This window comes from Crinia signifera, chromosome 4 (assembly GCF_055691185.1).
Source record: "Crinia signifera chromosome 4, ASM5569118v1, whole genome shotgun sequence".
Classification (NCBI taxonomy): Eukaryota; Metazoa; Chordata; class Amphibia; order Anura; family Myobatrachidae; genus Crinia; species Crinia signifera.
Window position 1 is genome coordinate 208,318,749 of NC_139220.1, and position 20,919 is coordinate 208,339,667.

At 39.3% G+C, this 20,919-nt stretch overlaps 1 protein-coding gene across 6 annotated transcripts in view; it reads left to right on the forward strand.

The window, feature by feature from the left end:
- SIN3A (SIN3 transcription regulator family member A) overlaps positions 1 to 20,919 on the forward strand; it is a 55,508-nt gene that overhangs the window by 21,717 nt on the left and 12,872 nt on the right. For 5 of the 6 annotated variants that reach the window (XM_083183631.1, XM_083183636.1, XM_083183637.1 and 2 more), the window contains exons 3-19: positions 1,255 to 1,431; positions 1,587 to 1,693; positions 3,825 to 4,104; positions 4,570 to 4,836; positions 5,180 to 5,302; positions 6,020 to 6,172; positions 7,059 to 7,217; positions 7,596 to 7,685; positions 8,273 to 8,391; positions 8,794 to 9,004; positions 11,844 to 11,960; positions 12,098 to 12,336; positions 12,894 to 13,077; positions 13,387 to 13,969; positions 14,185 to 14,354; positions 16,618 to 16,791; positions 18,329 to 18,421. In XM_083183631.1, coding sequence (XP_083039757.1) covers positions 1,255 to 1,431; positions 1,587 to 1,693; positions 3,825 to 4,104; positions 4,570 to 4,836; positions 5,180 to 5,302; positions 6,020 to 6,172; positions 7,059 to 7,217; positions 7,596 to 7,685; positions 8,273 to 8,391; positions 8,794 to 9,004; positions 11,844 to 11,960; positions 12,098 to 12,336; positions 12,894 to 13,077; positions 13,387 to 13,969; positions 14,185 to 14,354; positions 16,618 to 16,791; positions 18,329 to 18,421 — 3,246 coding nt within the window. The remainder of the gene's footprint in view (positions 1 to 1,254; positions 1,432 to 1,586; positions 1,694 to 3,824; positions 4,105 to 4,569; positions 4,837 to 5,179; positions 5,303 to 6,019; positions 6,173 to 7,058; positions 7,218 to 7,595; positions 7,686 to 8,272; positions 8,392 to 8,793; positions 9,005 to 11,843; positions 11,961 to 12,097; positions 12,337 to 12,893; positions 13,078 to 13,386; positions 13,970 to 14,184; positions 14,355 to 16,617; positions 16,792 to 18,328; positions 18,422 to 20,919) is intronic. The other variant, XM_083183635.1, reaches the window with a different exon arrangement.

The following is a 20,919-nucleotide window of genomic DNA, read 5'->3' on the forward strand; positions in this document are numbered from 1 at the left end:
GGAAACCTTGGTGAAGTGTTACATCCTCATGCATCTGATCTGGGGGACATTACACTACAGTGGGGTTGATGCAGGAGTAGGCGTTATAAGGTTAATAGAAGTAGTGAATTTCCCCGATGAATCGTTATCTGTGGTGCTGGCTTTCTGGCACTTCATGCTCACTTTTTTTTTATATCTGCTTTTTATTATGTGTTTCACGGTTTCTTTTTAGGAGGTTATTAATTAGTAGTGCTGTGTATCTGATTAGTGCTATAAGCATATCTTGAGATTGTACAATATTGTGTAGTTTTTAGGGCTTTGTCGATTTTTACATAAGTGACTATTTTACTGAAATGATTTTAAACTTTATGTAGATCCACATCTGTACAGGGTAAGTGCGTGATATTGCACTATTTTACGGAAGCCTAAAAGGGATGATATTGCCTCTGGTCTTTGTACAGTTAATGGTTATTGTTCTGAATACATAGGGAATTGGTGCTCCTCTATGAACATTCTCTTATGCATTGATGAGCTGTATTGTTTTGAATGTTGAGATTAGCCCATAGGACTGCTGGTTTTACCCTGCAGGCAACAGGAGCATTATCAAATGTAGTGTTCCCGTTAGGCTGTTTTAGCGGGGCGCTGCGCCCTGCAGAATTTTTAAGGGCAAATTGCGCCCTGCCCCTCTAGCAGCACCCCGCTAAAAGAGCATGCCTCCAACCCCGCCCGTGTGGCCGGGGAAGCCCAGCGCCACCGTAGTTGGCGATGCCCGGCAGTGCATAGCCTTTGGAGGGGCCGGGCCTGCTGGGCCCACCCCTTTTGTGTGTTTGCGGCCACGCCTCTTTTGTGCTGTTGGTGGCCCAGGACCGCCCACAAAAGTGACTTAGGGGTGCCCGATCCACCCCCCTTATGGCGCCCTGCCCACCCCGGTTCCTAGAAGGAACACTAAAATGGACCCCCTCATTTGATAAAGCTGTTGTGTTTTTTTTAGTTTATATACTAACCAAACGAAGTATAAACATTCTGTAGACATGTAAGTGTAGAAATGCGTAGTCTCTCTCTCTCTCTCTCTCTCTCTCTCTCTCTCTCTCTCTCTCTCTCTCTCTCTCTCTCTCTCTCTCTCTCTCTCTCTCTCTCTCTCTCTCTCTCTCTCTCTCTCTCTCTCTCATATATGTTGGGTTGTATTGGAGACATTTATTGACTTATTGCAATGTGGAACATATGATTCAAGTTGCAGACGGTATGTCATTAAAAAGCTGCTTACTTTCCTGTTAGGTGTCAGCCGTGCCTCAAAGCTCTGGCAGTCATGGGCAAGCGGCTCTTGCTGCAGTACATGGGGCTCACCATCACAGCACCCCTGTGCCAAGCCACGGTGCTCCTAGTGTGCAAAGTCATGCACATTCAACTTCACCTGCTGCACCTGCCCAGGGCCAACAATTCCAGAGATTAAAGGTAAATTGAATGATACACTTCTACCTTTACAAGGGTTTTAAACACTTTTTTTTTTTTATTATTTGAATTACATTTTTTTACATTAGACCGTGTATGTTCCTGGTTTGTGTTGTCATTTTAACATATCTGAGTATTTGTCTTTGTGCTCCCTTCAGGTGGAAGATGCACTTTCTTACCTGGATCAGGTAAAGCTGCAATTTGGCAGCCAACCCCAGGTGTACAATGATTTCCTTGACATTATGAAGGAGTTCAAATCTCAAAGGTAATTGGGGACAGACCCACAAGTTCTCCCTGGTGACCCTGATCTTTAGCATAGTTAATGCAGATGCTTTTATTTCTTCTGCCCTGTGGGAAGCACGTTGGGCTGTGATGTAAGCAACTGATAGTTTACATGCAGTGTACATGAGAGTACAAATAAAGCTAATAAAAACTATATTCCAGCGCAATAGAGTGGTCTATGAATGTATATATAATGTGTGTGGATTATAATTTTTCTTATAGAATGTGTATGTATTCTATTAAACACAACCTAAGTTGTGGGCATTTTTAGCTATTTTGTATTCAGAGCAATGTTTTTAAGTAAGTATCCTATTGCCTACAGTAATTTAATTTACTGTGGGTAACTGAATTGCCCAGGCCTATCCTATTGTCCCTAAAAAGCTGTTGTGATACATGACTAAAAGGTGCGGAGCGATGAACACTGTGCTTTTTAGTACTAGATTGCATTGAATCTAGTCTAAAAAAAGCAGACCATAGTGTTCACTCTAGAAATTTTTTTAGGGCAGGGTGCTGACCACGGGGAGGGCACATTTTTCAATCGTGAGGGCACATTTTTCAGTCAGGAAGGCACACTTTAATTTTAAAGGGCAAAATTATGCATATATATATATATATCTCTATCTCCAGAATTTGCGCTATGCCGTGTCGGTCGCTTGATAACACTTGATCCCCTACTAGAGAGATCGAAAAGCCAATATTCAAACCAAAAGTGTTATATAGCGCCCTGTATATTAGTCAGGATATTTCCTGTCTTTCCTTTACAATATCAGATGGACCATAAACAATTTTAAAGTAGAAAACATTTATTTAAAACATTTAAAACAAAAACCTCATAATATCTTATAGAAGGTTTTTCTAATACAGGTGTATTCCTTGGTTTATGGATCACAATAGTGGTCAATGGTTACCCAACGCGTTTCGTCTCTTTATGAGACTTCATCAGGGGTGAAAATAGTATTGTAGTAGATCTTCTTAGGTCTCTAATCAACAGTTTTGTACAATTGTAGTGGTAGATGGTCCGGTTATAGACTCAAATAGTTTACTTATTAAGTCCTTTAATACCAATACATTTGTTGATTAGTAGTATAAGTTCAAGCTTTTTGGCTGTAGTGGAATTGAACCCAAATATCTTTAGTTTGAAAAAATGATCTTTGTGCAATAAGCGGTGCCTGATATGGGATTTGTAAAACTTCTATTTGAAAATTCGGGTATTAAAATACCGTTAATTGAGATAATTAGCTCTAAATCGATCATAGGTTTTTAAGTATTGAAGTGTGGTCCCCTTATAATATAATCAGGGATAAACTCCAATTTCCAATATGCGATCTCCTTGGCGTAAACTCAGTTATCTTTAATATGAACAAAAATCTTCGGGCAATGGGCAGTGCCCGATTTGGGATTAGTAGAACTTCTATTAGAATGGTTCGGGTATTTAAATACCTAATAATCGTTAGGTGAGATAATTAGCTCAAAATCGGTGGTGAATTTTTTTAATGTTGAAGTGTAGTCCCCTTATAATATAATCAGGGATAGTCTCCAATATCCAAAATGCGATCTCCTTGAAGAACACAGGAGTATGGATGTGGTCTATAATAAATGGATAAAGACATTTCTGGCTCCTAGAGGTGTGTGCTCTCCTGTGTCCAAACACCACCACTTGGTATGATGCAATCTAGTACTAGTAGCACGGACAGCACAGACTTTCTGTGAAGTGTGATGTGCGCATCGCATCCAAAAAAACGCACCTTTATCAGGGATTTTGTTTCACCTGCCTCAGGCAGGCAAAACCAAATCCCTGAAAGCAGCCTTGTTTTTGTGCGATAATGGGTCTGCAGCTGGGAGACACGCGTTTCACTGTGGGGGATTCCTCATAGAATTGCCCAAACGGCAGTTTCTTTACACTAATTGGATACTTCCCTTAGTATGATCACTTTTAGTAGTTTTACTGTGATTACTTTATCTGTTTTAATGATTAAAATCAAACTATTATGTAACCCGAAAGTTTGTTGGGGTAGATTATTATTATTATTATTTTTTTTTTTTTTTTGTTAACCACAAAATATTTTTCATGATCCATACTGTTGTTCTTTCTTTTTTATACTTTGTACTCATAGTATTGATACTCCAGGAGTCATCAGTCGGGTTTCCCAGCTTTTCAAAGGCCATCCGGATCTAATCATGGGTTTTAATACCTTTTTACCCCCTGGATATAAAATAGAGGTGCAAACAAATGACCTAGTAAATGTCACAACACCTGGACAGGTTCACCAAATCACAACCCACGGACTACAGCCCCCAGTACCACCGGTTCCTCCGCCTTCTCAACCGTCCACCCAACCAGCCCCTCCACCAGTCCACCCAACCCCTCCTCCAGCCCCAGCAAAGATTAGTAAGGTAAGAGATAGTTGTCAAATGATAAATAGTAATTTTATGTGAGTATGTATAGCTGTATTAGCCCTCTAATATATTTGTCTGACTGCTTATTTGAGGAGTTCATAGAACTGCAATTAGTCTGCATAAGATGCTGAAATGATCCTTTGGTCCATGCTGTTAAATGTATGCCACTCCCAGACCAGAAGTAACCTTTTATGGTTTCATTCTCCATTTCTCCATAGCTTTACAAATCTGCAGAATGTGTTCTAATACATTTTTTTTCTACATTCTCAATATATTGTATTGCTATTCTAGGTCTTCCTTTTATTAGTGTTCACAAGTTAATTTTGTTGTAAGGTAATGCATTTTTGTTATAGGAATTTTGTGCTTGCGCTTTCCTGATTTGTCATATTTCATGTGCAATATTTGACCTAGGTCAAGTTTTTAATTTTTTTTTTTTTTCTTCTTTCTTTGTTTTGTTTCCAGCCGGTGCCTTCACAGGCACATACGCCAACAAACCAACCGAGCACACCAATTCAGTACCCGTCTCCCCGCTCCCCACCAGCACAGCCACACACACCAGGACCGCTAGCACATACCACCCCTACAGCGACGGCTGCAACTCCTACCATGCAAAATAACCAGCCTGTTGAGTTTAATCATGCCATCAATTATGTGAATAAAATAAAGAATCGTTTCCAGGGCCAGCCAGACATTTACAAGGCCTTTTTGGAGATCCTGCACACTTACCAGGTCAGTTTGTGTGCCCTGAACTATTAATCGCACAGAGAGGTGGCTGGATAGCAGATAAATATTCTCACCGGTCACATGAGTGGTGTTGGATGTATATCATTTTGAAGGTTATGAGTGTAATTATCCTGTTGATGACAAAGAATTCTATTCAAAATCATGCACATCTGTTTTGTTTAATGTCACAGGTAGTAAAGGCTTAAAGGTGGGACCACCAGTGGTGTGCACAACTTTCTGGTGTATATATTAGTGGAGTAGAAATGCACCTTCCTTTGGTCCTGCTCACCTGTTGGGTATAAAGCTTTGTCACAAAATAAATCTGTGACCAATCTCTTTCACTATGCAGACAGCAAAAAAGCTCTCTTCAAGCACACACTGGTCACGGAAGATGCGTATGATCCATGACGCTTCAAAATTCAGTGACCCAGACAATTACGGCTTATCGAGTCTCTGTCTCCCAAATGTCAAGGTGACCATTCAGTCTGAGACCTCTTACCCTGTGTGCTCCCTTTTGTCCGTTATTAGGTGTGGAGGCTAATGGTGAAGTAGTGTACAGAGTACAGATGTATTTATTTCCTTTACATTTTATTGGAGACGGAAGGCCCGACTTAAAATTGATATCTTTATATCTTTTGATTGACTATTGTAGTGTAGTATCAGCAGAAATAAGCCCAGCCTATAAATGACTTCTGAAGGAAACATGGAGTGACGCAGCAGGCTTAGGTATATACTGATTAGTATTCAGAAATTTGTATTTAAAGGACCATTCCTTTCCACCTGAAAACTTCTTACTTTACATTCTAGTTTATTTCAGTAAACCAGTACTGGTCAAAAGATTATAGGCCATACCAGTGGTTCTCAACTACCCCCAGCAGGTTATGTTTTCAGGATTTCTATATGTGGACACAAATTCTATAGTTACTCACCCAGGGAAATAATTAACACACCTGTGCATATTTTAAAATCAGAACACATGGCCTGTTTAGTACTTCTATAATGTGCTTGTACTCAAACCATTCACATAGTCATTTCAGGGGCCATAATTAAACAAACTAGTGTGAGTGTTAACAGTAGAAATCTTGTTCATTTACAGTTTTATTTGACTTGTGGACATTTTTGTTTAATTTTGTTTAGTGAAATAGTTACATTTTGACTATAATTGGTCTGTGATTTTTTGTTTTCCTAGAAGGAACAGCGTAATGCTAAGGAAGCCGGGGGAAACTACACCCCAGCCTTGACAGAGCAGGAGGTGTATGCCCAAGTTGCTCGGCTCTTTAAGAACCAGGAAGATCTTTTGTCAGAATTTGGACAATTCCTGCCTGATGCCAACAGCTCTGTGGTAAGATGTCTCCAATTCTGCATGATTTGTCTCTGTAAGCTGGTAGGCTTTGATTACAGTACCAGCGACATCTTCCTTTACAAAGTGCCCATTAACAAGTGATGTCCTTGCCTTCTCAACTGTTACCTACTTACGTTTCTAAACATGTCCTAAGCAATTTGTTTTAAATACTATATATATATATATATATATATATATATATATATATATATATATATATATATATATATATATATATATATATATATATATATATATATATATATATATATATATATATATATAGCAATATGGTGTTGGTCGGCACTCCAATAAACGTATAAACAGCATGCACAGTGCCTTCCCCGGTTGGTTAACCAAAATACAGCAGTGTGGGTGGGCGTCACTCGTGTCAATCTCAAATAAAGTACTGACTCAAAGAGTACAGATAATAAATATTATCTGTACTCTTTGAGTCAGTACTTTATTTGAGATTGACACGAGTGACGCCCACCCACACTGCTATATATATATATATATATATATATATATATATATATATATTTATATTTATATTTATATTTATATTTATATTTATATTTATATTTATATTTATATTTATTTTTTATTTTTTCATTGGAAAATACATTTTCAGTATACTCATTCACTTTGGCAACAGCACACAACTGAAACTTAGAGCCCATTCAGTTTTTATCAATTAGATCAAACATGTAGTCTAGTCAGGATGCTACGTCTCTCATTCATTTCTTACAGTAATAAAATTCATCAACTTTTGCAATTGGGGAGGATAGATTTTTCTTTTTCTTTTTTTTTTTTTTATATGAATTTGAAAGTAAAAATTGGCCAACATTTATGAACAGTTCATTATCCTCTTGTTTCCATCTAGCTTTTAAGCAAAACCACAGCAGAAAAGGTTGAGTCTGTGAGGAATGACCACGGAGGCACTGTGAAAAAACCTCAGCTAAATAATAAGCAGCAGAGACCCAGTCAGAATGGTTGTCAAATCCGTCGGCACTCAGGACCTGGGGCCACACCACCTGTTAAGGTGAGCATGCATTCCTTTTTATGTTACACAGATACAAAGGGACTACTTTAAAATAGTCTGGTGAAAACTAGTTTCTTAGCGAAATAGTGGTAAAGCCATTAAAAATATTTGAATATGTGCAATCTGTTATCATATTTCAGCCTACTTTTAAGTAGTCGCGTTTAACTTGTTACTTTTAAATCCAAATACATACCTTGCTGGGATTTAATGATTTTTTTGATCCAGCTAAACTGGGTTTACACAAGAATAGGATTCTGATTTTTTTTTTTTTTTTTTTGAATAGGTAACTATAATTGACAGCGTAAAAGTAGATTCTGCTTCAGAGCAGTGACTTTTTTTTATATTTTATTTTTTTCCTTTTTGCATTCTGTCATGTAGAAGAAACCCAAGATACTCATCCCGAAGGATCAATCCTTGGCTGATGCAAACAAACATGGTGCTGGCGCAGAGTCTCAGTTCTTTGATAAGGTGAGGCTTTATGTACTTAATTTAAAAATGTTCTGCGAAATAAGTGTACAGCTTTCCATATTTTAATGGCATATTAAGATTCCTTAGGGTTTGCTTTTTAGAATGCAGTTTTGTTGAAAGCCTTTGGTCAGAGGGGTCAATTCTCACTCTATAAAGAGTAATTCTGTCTCTATAGCTTGGTTGTGTCATGTTTGGGTGGGTATTACACTACACCTCCTAACACGCCCCCTCCCCTTATTGTGTGATGTTTACATATTAAAGCATGGCTGCTCTCCTCACTGTTTATTTCCTGTAGCATTCTTATACTGCATCTTTTCAGTATAGGGAAAACACAAGTAGTTCCAAGTAGCATGGAACTCTGTGGTGTTTTTGGGCACTTGCAGGGGTGCAATAGACTGGAAGACTGTTTTTTTTTTTTTTTTCTCGGAATCCTCCTACCCTTGTGCTTTTAATTGTATACTTGCCTAATTTGGTGGCATTCCACCTATTATAGCTACAGACAGCTCTGAATAATAAAGCTTTAGTTATGCATGTGTTCCCTTCTCTGTTGAATTAACTATTTATTTTTTTGTATTTGCTTTCCATAGGTCCGCAAAGCACTGAGAAGTGCAGAAGCATATGACAATTTCCTGCGATGTTTAGTGATCTTTAATCAGGAGGTCATATCCCGGCCAGAACTTGTTCAGTTGGTTTCTCCTTTTCTTGCGTAAGTGTCTAATGTTTGTCAGACTTCATTTAGGGGGGTATTCAATACTGGATTTTGACTGTTTGAACATCCCGACAGTTGGAATACCAGGCCGTTTTCGGTTTTTATGACCGTAACCCGACAGCCGGAATTCATTGTTCCGGGTGACAGAATGCCTGTGGATTGGCGAAAATGCGTCCATTTTGTCGAAAAAAGGCAGCAGATTCAACAATCAACGGCCATTTCTGACCATACAGACTCTCCTCCATAGGGAGGCAGGTCTGTAGCAAGTCCCGGCTGAGATTGAATACTGAACTGCTGATATTTTCACTCTCAGAAATATTGGCAGAGATTGAAAATCCCCCTTAGCCTCCAAAATTAAATTTTAATTACAACCCTTTTTCTGTACTTTTTCATAAACAGAAAGTTTCCAGAGCTTTTTACCTGGTTTAAAAACTTCTTGGGTTACAAAGAGTCTTCGCACATGGAAAGTTTCCCAAAAGAGCGGAATACGGAAGGCATTGCTATGGAAATTGATTATGCTTCATGCAAACGTTTGGGATCCAGTTACCGAGCACTACCCAAAAGTTTCCAGCAGCCCAAGTGTACAGGAAGAACCCCACTCTGCAAAGAGGTGAGAAGAAGCTGTGACAAAGTGTAAACTATAGAGTTTATTAACGAAACGGTCGCTTTTCAAATTGAAACGATAATACTACTACGTGCAATACAGTTGCTGTACTTCATAGTTTGAAATTCTCCTATAGAAACACATAATCGTCCCTGATGGACAGCTGACCTTTTAGTCAAACTTTTATGGTTAATGTACATTTTTCTTAAGAGTATACATTTAGTATTCCGCTTAATACTAGGGGCTATTGTAGTGGGTGTTAATTCTAAACCCAAAAGCTTTACTGTTTTAGCAGCCAGTAACTAATCAAAGTTTTTGGACACCTGCGGTCTAATCCTTGTCATGCCCTTATATCAGGATTTTTTTTTTTTCCTCGTTATACTTTTACCTCCAGTGCAGTAAGTATAGGGGGTGTTTAATCTTCTTAATATAAAGTCATGACATAAAATGGCTGTAGGAATACTGAAACGGAAGCAATGTATTTTGGTATAAGTTGTAGGAATAAACATGGAACCCATTGTCATGTCAAATTGTGGAGGGAAAATTTAATTAGCAGTGGTTATACACTTAGGGCTAATTGATTCCCTTGGGCTATTCAATTAGCCCAAAGACAGCCTGCAGTCTGCACTTAATGGGAATTCTTTTTAACTCTGAGTAGGTGCACCATCGCCAAAGTAGCCAGTTTAATCTTTGGGTACAGTCTCCGGTCTCCTAGCACGGCGCCCACGATATTAAGTTGTATGACATTGCTTCTAAAATTACATTAAATTGTTTAAGCCCCTATACGATTTTTAATTGTTTAAGCACCCTAATTGGTGCTTACAATGTTAAATGGACCCCCACTATCACCGCCAACACTAAGCGTGGCGAGCGCAGCGGTACGTGTCTGACCTTTTCATACCCCCACTATCCACGTCGGCGTGGAGTTGATTTTATATAGTGTGGCGAGCGGACGCGTATTACTTTACATGTATTCCGCGTCCCCTCGCAGGGCTCGGTGGCTCACTGCGCTCGCCGCACTATATAAAATCAACTCCAAGCCGACGTGGATAGAGGGGGTTTGAAAAGGTTGGAGGACGCGGTCGCTACACTCGCCATGCTTCGGTTTGCCGTTGATAGTGGGGGTGATGTGGGGATGCATTTAACATTGTAAGCACCCCTTATGGTGCTTATACAATTAATTATCTTATAGGGGGCACATTTAACATTGAAAACACCCATTTAAATTGTATACCATTGTATATGCCATACAATGCAATGGTATACAATTTAAAATTGTATAACATCGGCTGCCATCGCGTAACATTGCCTTATGGTATGCGATGGGCGCCGTGCTAGGAAACAAGTACCCAGTCTCCTCTATTGAACATATTTGTATCCACCTATGTAGCCTGTTGACAGATGTTGGACTCCAGCTGCATTTTAATCTTGGTAGGTCTAACTGAGGTGTCATTCCAGTGTGAAAGCAAGGAGGACGACTGGGCCTTTAAAAAAAAAAAAAAAAAAAGGCCCAAACAGTTTAATTCTCTAACAAGTTATCCTACAAGTCTTCAGATCAGAGAGATGTCTTATTAGACCAGACCATTTTTAATTTCCTTATTTGAGTTGTCGTTAGTGTGCCCTATAATCAAGCTCCAGGCTTATCTACAATGCTTCGTTTTTGAGCCAGCTCAGACTTCATAGTCTCATTGACTCCTATGATCCACCTTCGCTTTCCAAGTGGAGGATCATGCTTTTGTCCCATACCATGTTAAGCAACGGAATGTGTTCTTTACCTACAGTAAATACAGTTTTCACTTGCATTCCTGTCGTAGTAATCTTGTTTCTTCTATGAGGCATTGAATTCTGCCTGATCTTACTTGAGGATGTTCCAGATTTTCATGTTATCAGAATTGGCCTTGGTGTCTTCCAAGAAGAGCGCTTTTTAAACTGTATTTGGTTGTCTCGAACTCTACTGGTTGTGCAGGCATCTCTTATTCTCCACCTATGTCTGAAAGATTTTAGCAGATACTGGGGTTGCTCTATTGCTTTCGAATTATTGGTAAACTTCTAGCTAGCTGACATTCACGTTTCCATGCTTTCTTCTCCAGAAGTAATTTTGGAACGTATGAGCAATAAAGATACACTTAGACAAGGCCAGGGCTAGTAGTTGGTTAGCATTCTGGTGCCCTGGCTACTGAAAATACTACAAACAATGACGTTTCAGTCATTGCAGCTATTGTCAAAAGACTGAGGAAGCTCTTTGGGAAGTTGTGTAGACAGCTAAGAGTTTCAGACATCAGTGCTCTGTCTTGGAGGTCTCTGTTGCTCACTGTTTGATTCTGTCAGTTTCCAGTGTAGTAATGATTTTTCTGCGTTCTTCAGTCTTCCAGATTTGGTGGCTATCGGATGCCCATCACAAATTCCACCACACGCTGCTTCCTTTATTTGGGCATACAAAAACCTCAGTGTTTGCGGTTTCAACTCGCACTCCTAACTCCCTTGGTGTCAAAATTAGAATAGTTATCTTTTTGAAGTTTGAAAGACCGTCTAAAACGTCTACTACATTTAGATGATGAGACTTATTCCAAATAACTCTCCAAAGAAGAGAGTGCCTCCATCAGACCCTGTATCAACCTTCCGTGATCCTAAGCCCCAAGCTGGTTCTTTGGTGTAGCAGCATTGGAGCTTAAAGGCACCTGAATGGAGAAAGGAAATTTGAGTGGGAGGGAAGGATCTCTAATAGCAACTCCTGCAATACGCAGAAACCCTAGGAATAGCCCAAACCTGTTTTTTTATTTATTATTGTCTATTAAAGGAGTCTATTATAGCATTGTTCATTGGCTATTTTTTTCTCAACCCACAGGTCTTGAATGATACATGGGTTTCTTTTCCATCATGGTCAGAGGACTCCACCTTTGTCAGTTCTAAAAAGACCCAATATGAAGAGCACATTTATCGTTGTGAAGATGAGCGGTTTGAGGTGTGTGTGAACAATTTTTTTTTTAATCTCCCATCATACTTCCTTAAGTTCTGTATATGTGGGAGGATTTTGGTTTTTATTTTCTATAAATGCACTAAACATGGTACCTGTTGGGTATTTTTGGTTTATGTCTTCAGCTGGATGTTGTGCTAGAGACCAATCTAGCAACTATCCGTGTGCTAGAGTCTATTCAGAAGAAGCTTTCACGGCTATCTGCAGAGGACCAGGCCAAATTTCGTTTGGACAACACCTTAGGAGGAACCTCAGAAGTCATTCATCGGAAGGCTCTTCAAAGGATATATGCCGACAAGGCCGCTGATATTATAGATGGCTTGAAGAAAAACCCAGCTGTTGCTGTACCAATTGTGTTGAAAAGGTTAGTGGGGGGTTTTGTTTGTTTTTACAACTCTTTTTAATCTTTCTAGTGTTTAGAAATTGTGAGTTTATGCTTCTAATCTTGCATTTTATAGCATTGCTACCGCTGTGGATGCAAAGCTTGTTAATGATGTAGCACATTGGCATCTAATCCCTCTTTAGCAGATTCCAAACATGTAGACCAGGCTTTCCCAACCACGGTCCTCAAGGCACACCAACAGGGCAGTATTTATTGATATCCAGGCTTCAGCACAGATGGTTCCATCAGAATCACTCAGATACTAATTAAGTCACCTGTGCTGAAGCCTGGATATCTACAAAACCTGCACTGTTGGTGTGCCTTGAGGACCATGGTTGGGAATGCCTGATGTAGACCAATCCTGTGTACGCTTTGGTGACCAGGGGGATTGCCAATATGATGATCTACATATATTGTGAAATACTTTTATATCATGACATAGAGTAGACCTTACTCTGGAAGTTTTTAAACACTTTAATTTTTGACCCATGTTCTCAAGTTCATATGAAACGTATGATTTTCCATCTGCCAATTTTAAGGTTGAAAATGAAGGAAGAAGAATGGAGGGAAGCTCAGCGAGGCTTCAATAAGATATGGCGAGAGCAGAATGAAAAGTACTACCTGAAATCGCTAGACCACCAGGGTATAAACTATAAACAGATTGACACAAAGATTCTTCGCTCAAAGAGTCTGCTCAATGAAATTGAGAGCATTTATGATGAGGTGAGTGTACCCTATTCTACAAATTGGTCTGTCTAGAAGTTAGAGTACATAATGTAGTCTCTAAGGGGTACATTTACTAAAGCTGTTAAAAAATGGAGAGGGGATTTTTCCCATTGCAACCAATTAGCTTAGGTCTTATTTCTTTATTGCATCCTAAAAAATGATAGACAATCAGTTGCAACGTCACCACTTTTGATTTTGTAGAAGCTTTAGTAAATGTACATGTCTGTTTTGTGGCATTGTACATTTTATACAGCCTTATATGTGAGGGCCACCAGTTTCTTATAGTATCTGTCTGCTTTTCTGCAGAGACAAGAGCAAGCATCAGAAGACAATTCTGGAGTCCCCACAGGCCCTCACCTCACACTGACCTATGAGGACAGACAGATACTGGAGGATGCAGCTTCTCTTATTATTCACCATGTGAAGCGACAGACTGGTATCCAAAAAGAGGACAAGTACAAGATCAAACAAATTGTTTACCATTTTATCCCAGACTTGCTCTTCTCCCAGAGAGGGGAGTTGTCTGACATTGAAGAAGAGGAAGAGGAGGAGACTGTTGAAACAGAAGATGGGATTACCAAGAAACACAATGGTGTGGGGGGAGGTGGTGGCAGCAGCCCACCAAAAGCCAAGCTAATGTTTGGAAACACTGCAGCGCAAAAGTTTAGGGCCATCGAGGATGCGTACAACATGTTCTACGTTAACAATAACTGGTACATCTTCCTGCGCTTGCACCAGGTACTCTGCTCACGCCTCCTACGCATTTACAATCAAGCAGAAAAGCAAGTTGAGGAGGAGATGCGAGAAAGAGAGTGGGAAAGAGAGGTGCTGGGTCTGAAGAGGGATAAGAATGACAGTCCTGCCATCCAGCTGCGGCTCAAAGAGCCAAGTAAGTATAGGGTTCTGGGCTGAACGGGGGATGTGGTTTCTGTCCTGTGATAGTGAGTTGGTCATGCTCATATTGTCACAATGTGTTATGGTTGTCTTCCCCCTCCCTATATTGGTTTAACATTTTGTTGTCCTATTAATGTACGCTACAGGCTCATCACGAAGAAGCTGTTCTTTCTATGCCGCTGTGAGATTAATGCAGTTCCTCTTTTACAGTGGACATTGAAGCTGTAGATTACTATCCAGCATTCCTAGATATGGTTCGTAACCTGCTGGACGGGAATATGGACTCCAACCAATATGAAGACTCCTTGCGGGAGATGTTCACCATCCATGCCTTTATTGCCTTTACTATGGACAAGCTGGTACAAAGCATAGTCAGACAGGTGGGTAGTTCCGCAATATTTGTGCCAGCAACAGGTGTAAGTGTAGTGGATATACAGATGGAGCCCCTCTCGTTCAACAGCGCTCGCCAGAATGTCCACGTTGGCAAGCGTTGGCTGAGAGGGACTCCATTAGACTGGGAAGCGCAAGCATTCCTTATTTGGATGACCACCTGCTCCTAACCCAGTCACCGGAACCTTTTGGCATATTCAGATGGCAGTGGAGCTTCTGCCCTCACAACGGCTGGAATATCAATTGGTGCAAGCCTTCTCGACCAATGTGGCAATGAGGAGCACTGCTGGGTTCCTGGTTTCAAATGGTCTTTCCATATGTACATTCCATGGAATGAAATGTTATATAATTTTTATGTATTTTTTTATTTTTTATTGACCTATTGCTTTCTTTTGATTTACCAGGTACCTGCCGTTAAGATAATTCTTTGTTTAAAATTGTGACATAATGTTCAAAACAATTTACAACATACCATGGAGTAGCTGTTGTAAGGTTATCCCTTTTCCCTTCCACCTTTTCTTTCCTCCCCCACTATCCTTTTTGTTGGATGTTAAGTGCCACGAACCTAGCTAAAGTATTTTGTCCAAAAGTGGGTTATGGTAGTTTCATTCCTTTCATACTGAATGCAATGGAAAGATCCCAATGTGCCAGTGATAAACTTCCTGTGGAACCTAGCTGTAAATATTCTTGGACTGATAACAGAACCTAGCCTTCAGTCAGAGGCTGCTTGACATCAAGTCTAACCTCTGAAATTGTAGTGGGAACTTGCCTACTCTTATGCCTAGTTGCTGCTTTTATGGCTGTGGGCCGATAACATGGATAAGTGTTATCCAGTTGTCATTTTAGAACTGGGTGATTGTGATCTTAAACTCCAGTCGTCAGGGTTGGGGATTGATCTTCTATCTCAGTCTGTGGACCTAGGGAGAGCTAGTTTTCCAATAAATGATGATGGCAATGCTAAATGGCTTACAAAGGGGCTAGTTGATGAGGGGAAATCCTGATAATAATATAGAATTAGACCTTCATGAAACCAGTAGAATCATCTGGGGATACTTTATTAATATTGGGGGGTGGAAGACTAATGCTTCTGCTTCCCAGAAAACAGATCTACCCTGATGTCTTTCAAAACTTTAGGAAGGTGGAATCAGCCAAAGATTGACATACAGTAATACCTTCCAAGATAAATCAAAGGTAGAAGCGGTATTCTCGGGGCGAGGAGTGTGTGGGTGAATGCCATGCCAGTTTTTAGACTTTTCTTATGATATCTACATTGATTAGTGTTACTGTTGGATCTAGCTACTTGTATTTTGTTATGTGGACCCTTTTGTGCATTTAAGAAAATGATGTACATAACAATCTTTCACACTGACACATTTCTATTTACTATAAACTTTGAATGCATATCTCAGTATGCCCTCTAATAACATATAGTAATAGTATGGGCATCCATATGCAATATTGGAAAATGTCTAATATTTATCAAGTAGAAAAGTAACAATTTGCCCATATTTTTGTAGTTTTGACAATATACTACTGTTTATAGCAAACGGAGCAAAGAAAGTGTTCAGTAGCAGTGCCACCTAGTGACAGTAATTATTCAATGCAAGAATTATTATTATTTTTTTCCCCTTAGGTTTTAAGGGGTTACATGTTAACTCCTTGGTGCCCGGGTCCTTCTAGACCTCATCATACCATATTTACAGCATCCACCATGGGCTGAAAGGAAACAAATTATTATTCATATATACTCTTGCTGAGGAGTTTTTTGTTTTGGCATTGAAATCCATGAGTAATTGTCTGCGGCTCATATATGCAGTTCTTGCACTGTCCCTCATTAGTAGTTAAGCCTCATGCAAAGAGAAATGCTCCACTATTGATTAGTCTAGCTGTCTTTCCGGAAACTTTAAAAAAAAAAAATGTTCAGTGACCAAAAAAGGTATGGCAGTAGCTACAATTCTGTGTTTGACAGAAATCTTCTCGTTGTCTACTTTATTAATGTCTCACATACTGACCAGACACTAGAAGCTGTATGTATACATAATTCATGATTTTAAATGACAAAAGTATGTTCTAATAAAAGGGCACATTTGCCTGACAAGACCTACAGTTCACAAACTGACCATGGATTTCTTATCAGATGTCTGTTCTCTATTGACCAGTACAACTGTGAGCTGAGTGACTAGAAAATGTGGCTTTATCAAGTGTTGGTTTAATTTGTTTCTTATTCAGACCAATTCTTCTTGACTCCCTTAGCTCCAGCACATAGTCAGCGATGAAATCTGTGTGCAGGTGACCGATCTCTACCTCTCTGAGAGCAGCTGTAATGCTACAGGGGGGCTGCTGGGTACCCAAGCATCCCGCAGCTTGGCTGAGGCCAACTACCAGCGGAAGGCTGAACAGCTGATGGCTGATGAGAATTGTTTTAAGGTGAGTAGCACATCTTCTGTATATTTCTTATTGGGATTGTGGGACAGCAGGGAAAGTGATCATTTTGTCTTTTTATTCATATGAACAGTATTTTGTGTAATCAATTAAGCCTGAACAATAATATATAACAACAAATGAAAGTATTGATGAACTACACCTCCCAGCATGCCTTGCATCAGTTTCAGCATCATCAAATAGGGCAAGGCATGCTGGGATGCGTAGTTCATCAACAGCTGGAGGGCTGCTTATTGCCCTAGGCACTGCACATAGCCCAGTCCAAGTGTGTAGGGAGAATTGTAAAATGAGGAGTAGTATAAATAATTACGTAACAAGTTTCAGTATGCAGATGGTGTCTCGTGACAGAATTAAAGCAATGCTGACCATCCATAAGGTAAAGTCGCCTGTAAACCAAGTACAACAGCAGAAAGACAATACACCGTATATTGGGAGAACCAGGAGAAGTAACAAAATGGAAGGTGATAACACAGCAGCCAATCAGCTCCTAACTGTCAAGTTACAGACTGAAAAAGGATAGGAACTGATTGTCTGCTGCAATATCACCTTCCACTTTATCACTTCACCAGGCTTCATAAATCTGGAACCATAAGTAGTACCTAAATAACATACATTAAATCCATCAATTGACCATAGTGTAAATATGCCCCATGTCAAGATTTATTAAATGTAAATAAATGGCAGCTCCGTAAAACATGTGAGATGTAATTGAAAATCTGAGCACCTTTAGTGTAAGGTGCCAGTAATTGTCACCAGGAATATGAATGGTCAGGGATCTGGGACCCTTTAGCTGCAACCAACTGTTATGTGTTTTCAAATTATGAACAAAAATGTCCCTTCTTTATCTAATGCTGTGTACACACTTGTACAATCTGCATGAGATCTGGATGAGATTTTGACATAGACCATATAGTGCAGAACTGCACTATATAGTCTAAAAGGTATGCAGATAGTCTAAATTGTATACATAGTCAAAATCTTATCCGGATCTCATGCAGAAAGTCTTGGCTACGTAGACTATATAGTCTAAAATGTATGCAGATAGTCTAAATTGTATACATAGTCAAAATCTTATCTGGATCTCATTCAGATTGTACAAGTGTGTACACAGCATTAGTCATATGAAACCGTAAATTTGATACCATGGGATAAATCCAGTGAATGCACAATTTATATAAAAGCATTCTTATCCTTTTTAAATACAACTGAAAGCTTTCTTGGGATCTTCTGGTCCAGTTGATTAATGGTATAACTACATATCTTAAGCAGTTTAAATAGATGTAGTTTAGTTTATAGCTCTTGGTTACCTCTGCCTGGATACACCAAAACACAATTTGAAATCAATCAACTGTACAGTGTAGTGAGGCGATAGATTGAAACTGTTTCTTGTTGCGATCTGTAGTTGAGGGCTAACGGTTTTCCAGTATATACTGTGCACTCTTTCATTTTGTTTCCTACAGACAAATGTAACATTCCATTCTTGAACGATTTAAAAAAAATAAATGTATATATTTTCTTGCAGTTGCTGTTCTCCCAGAGTTGTGGCCAGGTGCATTTAACAATTGAACTGCTGGACACTGAGGAAGAAAACTCAGATGACCCAGCGGAGACCGAGGTAAGCCCAACTCGTGCCTGAGGGGCTCTCGGTTGCCGCCAGCCCAGGCAGGACCCTGACCTCCAGGACCTACTGGGGAAAGGGTCATGGGGGGGATTTGTGAGGCCTAGAATTCCCACCTTCTGAGATCAAATCACAGCCCACCCCGGTCATAAAAAACCTGCAGTGTTGTATACTGTGTGATTTTTATATACCTGTACATAATGTTACCCATCTGTGGTTTGTTACAGAATCCAGAAAGACAGACTACCAAAAATTTCCAAAATTTTGGGACACAATCAAATTGTAATATAATAAACTTGTTTTAACGATCCAGGGTTGACTCAGTGATTTGTTCTGTGTTTTTTTTTTTTCCTGTAATTTTTTTTCTTCTCTTTTCCCTCTTCAAATTCACCCTCCTGCTGAATAACTAAATATATGGTTTATTATTTTTTTTCCGCCCCTACCCTCCCACTCCTGAATTATTTCTTTATGGCAAATGTGGGTATATAAGTTTTGTACCAGTGGAAATACCTTAAGGCCATGTTTTGAGTATTTCCAAGAAGATCACTGCTTTTCTTTCACCCATGTGTAAGCACAAAGTGTCATTCTATGTTCTATTCCGCACCTTGGAAAGCTGCAGGCAACAAAAAAGTCACTTTAGAATGTGGCCAGCAGCAATTTGTAGTCTCTTGTGGATTTGGTCTTACATATGGTAAATTAGGGGCACAATTACTAAAGTGCGAGCTTATAGAAAGGGAGATTTTGCTTCTAGCTATAATCTTCTAAAATTTGCTAGATAAATAAGTAGAATCTGATTGGTTGTTATGGGCGAAATCTCCACTTCTACCCAAATAGTCTTGGGTGTTGCCTTTCATACCCTTTTTTTTTTTTTTATCCAACCACTCAAATGTTGCGTGTAAACCTGGAGTAGATTTAGGAGCTACGAGAGATGCTGAGAAGTGCACAAACTTGGTAAACTTTAAATATCTTTCCGGTCCAGCTTTAGAAATTTTTATTTATATTTTTATCTTGATCAAAGCAGTCTGAAATGTTGCGAACCCCAAGCCAACCCTAATGAGGGTCACTACTAGGGGAAGACTTAATAGGAGGCAATGATTGTTTTTTTTTTTTTTTTAGCACCACATGACAATCCTCATGGGCCAAATATATGATGTAGATTCATGTTGAAAAGATAAATCAATTAATAAATTGGAAATTGTATGAGATCCCTTTTTATTTATCATTCACTGATTTACGCGCCCCCCCCCCCCCCCCCCCCCCCCAAAAAAAAAACTGCCTCTACTATTGTTTACTTGCAGCAAAAACTCCACATATGATACAATGGTATGATGTAACACTGTAATACTGTCTGAAAACAAGTAATGACGCAAACAGTTTCTACCTGTTACAGATGAGAGCGGACCATTGTTACGGTCAACCATGCTCAACTCCACAATGAGTAAACGCTCGGCATCCACTTTTAGGAGGAGAGCTGTAGTGTGAGAATAGTTTTATCATAAGCCCATAGTTTGCATTAAAGTCAATGTCTAGTTTTCTGAGTGGCAGAAACGCGTTAATGAGAGTGTTTTCTTAAATGTTATTTTTATCAGTTTGGGTCTAACACTTGTCATGTTAGAGTGGATGATAAGTGGCTATTAAATCCAAAACACAAATATGAAAAGGTTCTTGCAGCACAAACTTTCGATTACATATTGTGATCAAAAGAATAAGGGTTTTACTATGTTGTAAAATGAAGTATTCCTGTACCGGACCCTATGCAACGAAGTCAGTAGAAATGCAAATCCAAACCATTTTTAAAGGAAAGAGAATGTTCTTGTATCATAGTTTACTAAATCCAATAAAGACGATGGTATAGGTGACTTGTTAGCCATCTCCCAATTGGTGAACTTGAAATATCTGTCCTCCAAGAAAGCATGGACTTACTGTATTGCTGAGTGGCCTAAGATCTCTTATTTGATCAAACTGATTTTCTTTCTCTTACGGAGTACTGTAAAGAACAAACATTTGACTGTTAATTAGTTATTTCAGGAGTATTCTGACCATCTAAATTCATGTCTATACAAACTGTAGAGCAATTCCTGAAAACCTGGTGCTTATTGCAGCACCCAGGTTGGCGTGATCACCTTTAGCGAAACTTAAATGCTACTACAGACTGTCCTCTACAGCAAATAATTGGGAATACCAATTTAAGAGCCTACATTCTAGCAGGATGGTGTGTTCTTTATGATGTCCTGAAGACAATTAGCAAATTGCTTTGATGGTATGCCATGCTGGTATATTGCCAATATTCACATAAGACTTGTGTCATTGGTTCTTGGAAATTAACCACTGAGACCATTGCATAAAGCTTAGGACGTGTTCCACAATGGGTTCATTTTCAAAATCTGCAAAATTTCATGTCAATGTTTAGAAATATATTTTTGTCAGTATTTAAATGGCTTGCTATTTTTAAAGCCAATAATAGCACAATCATTTTTACAAGTTTTATCATTTAA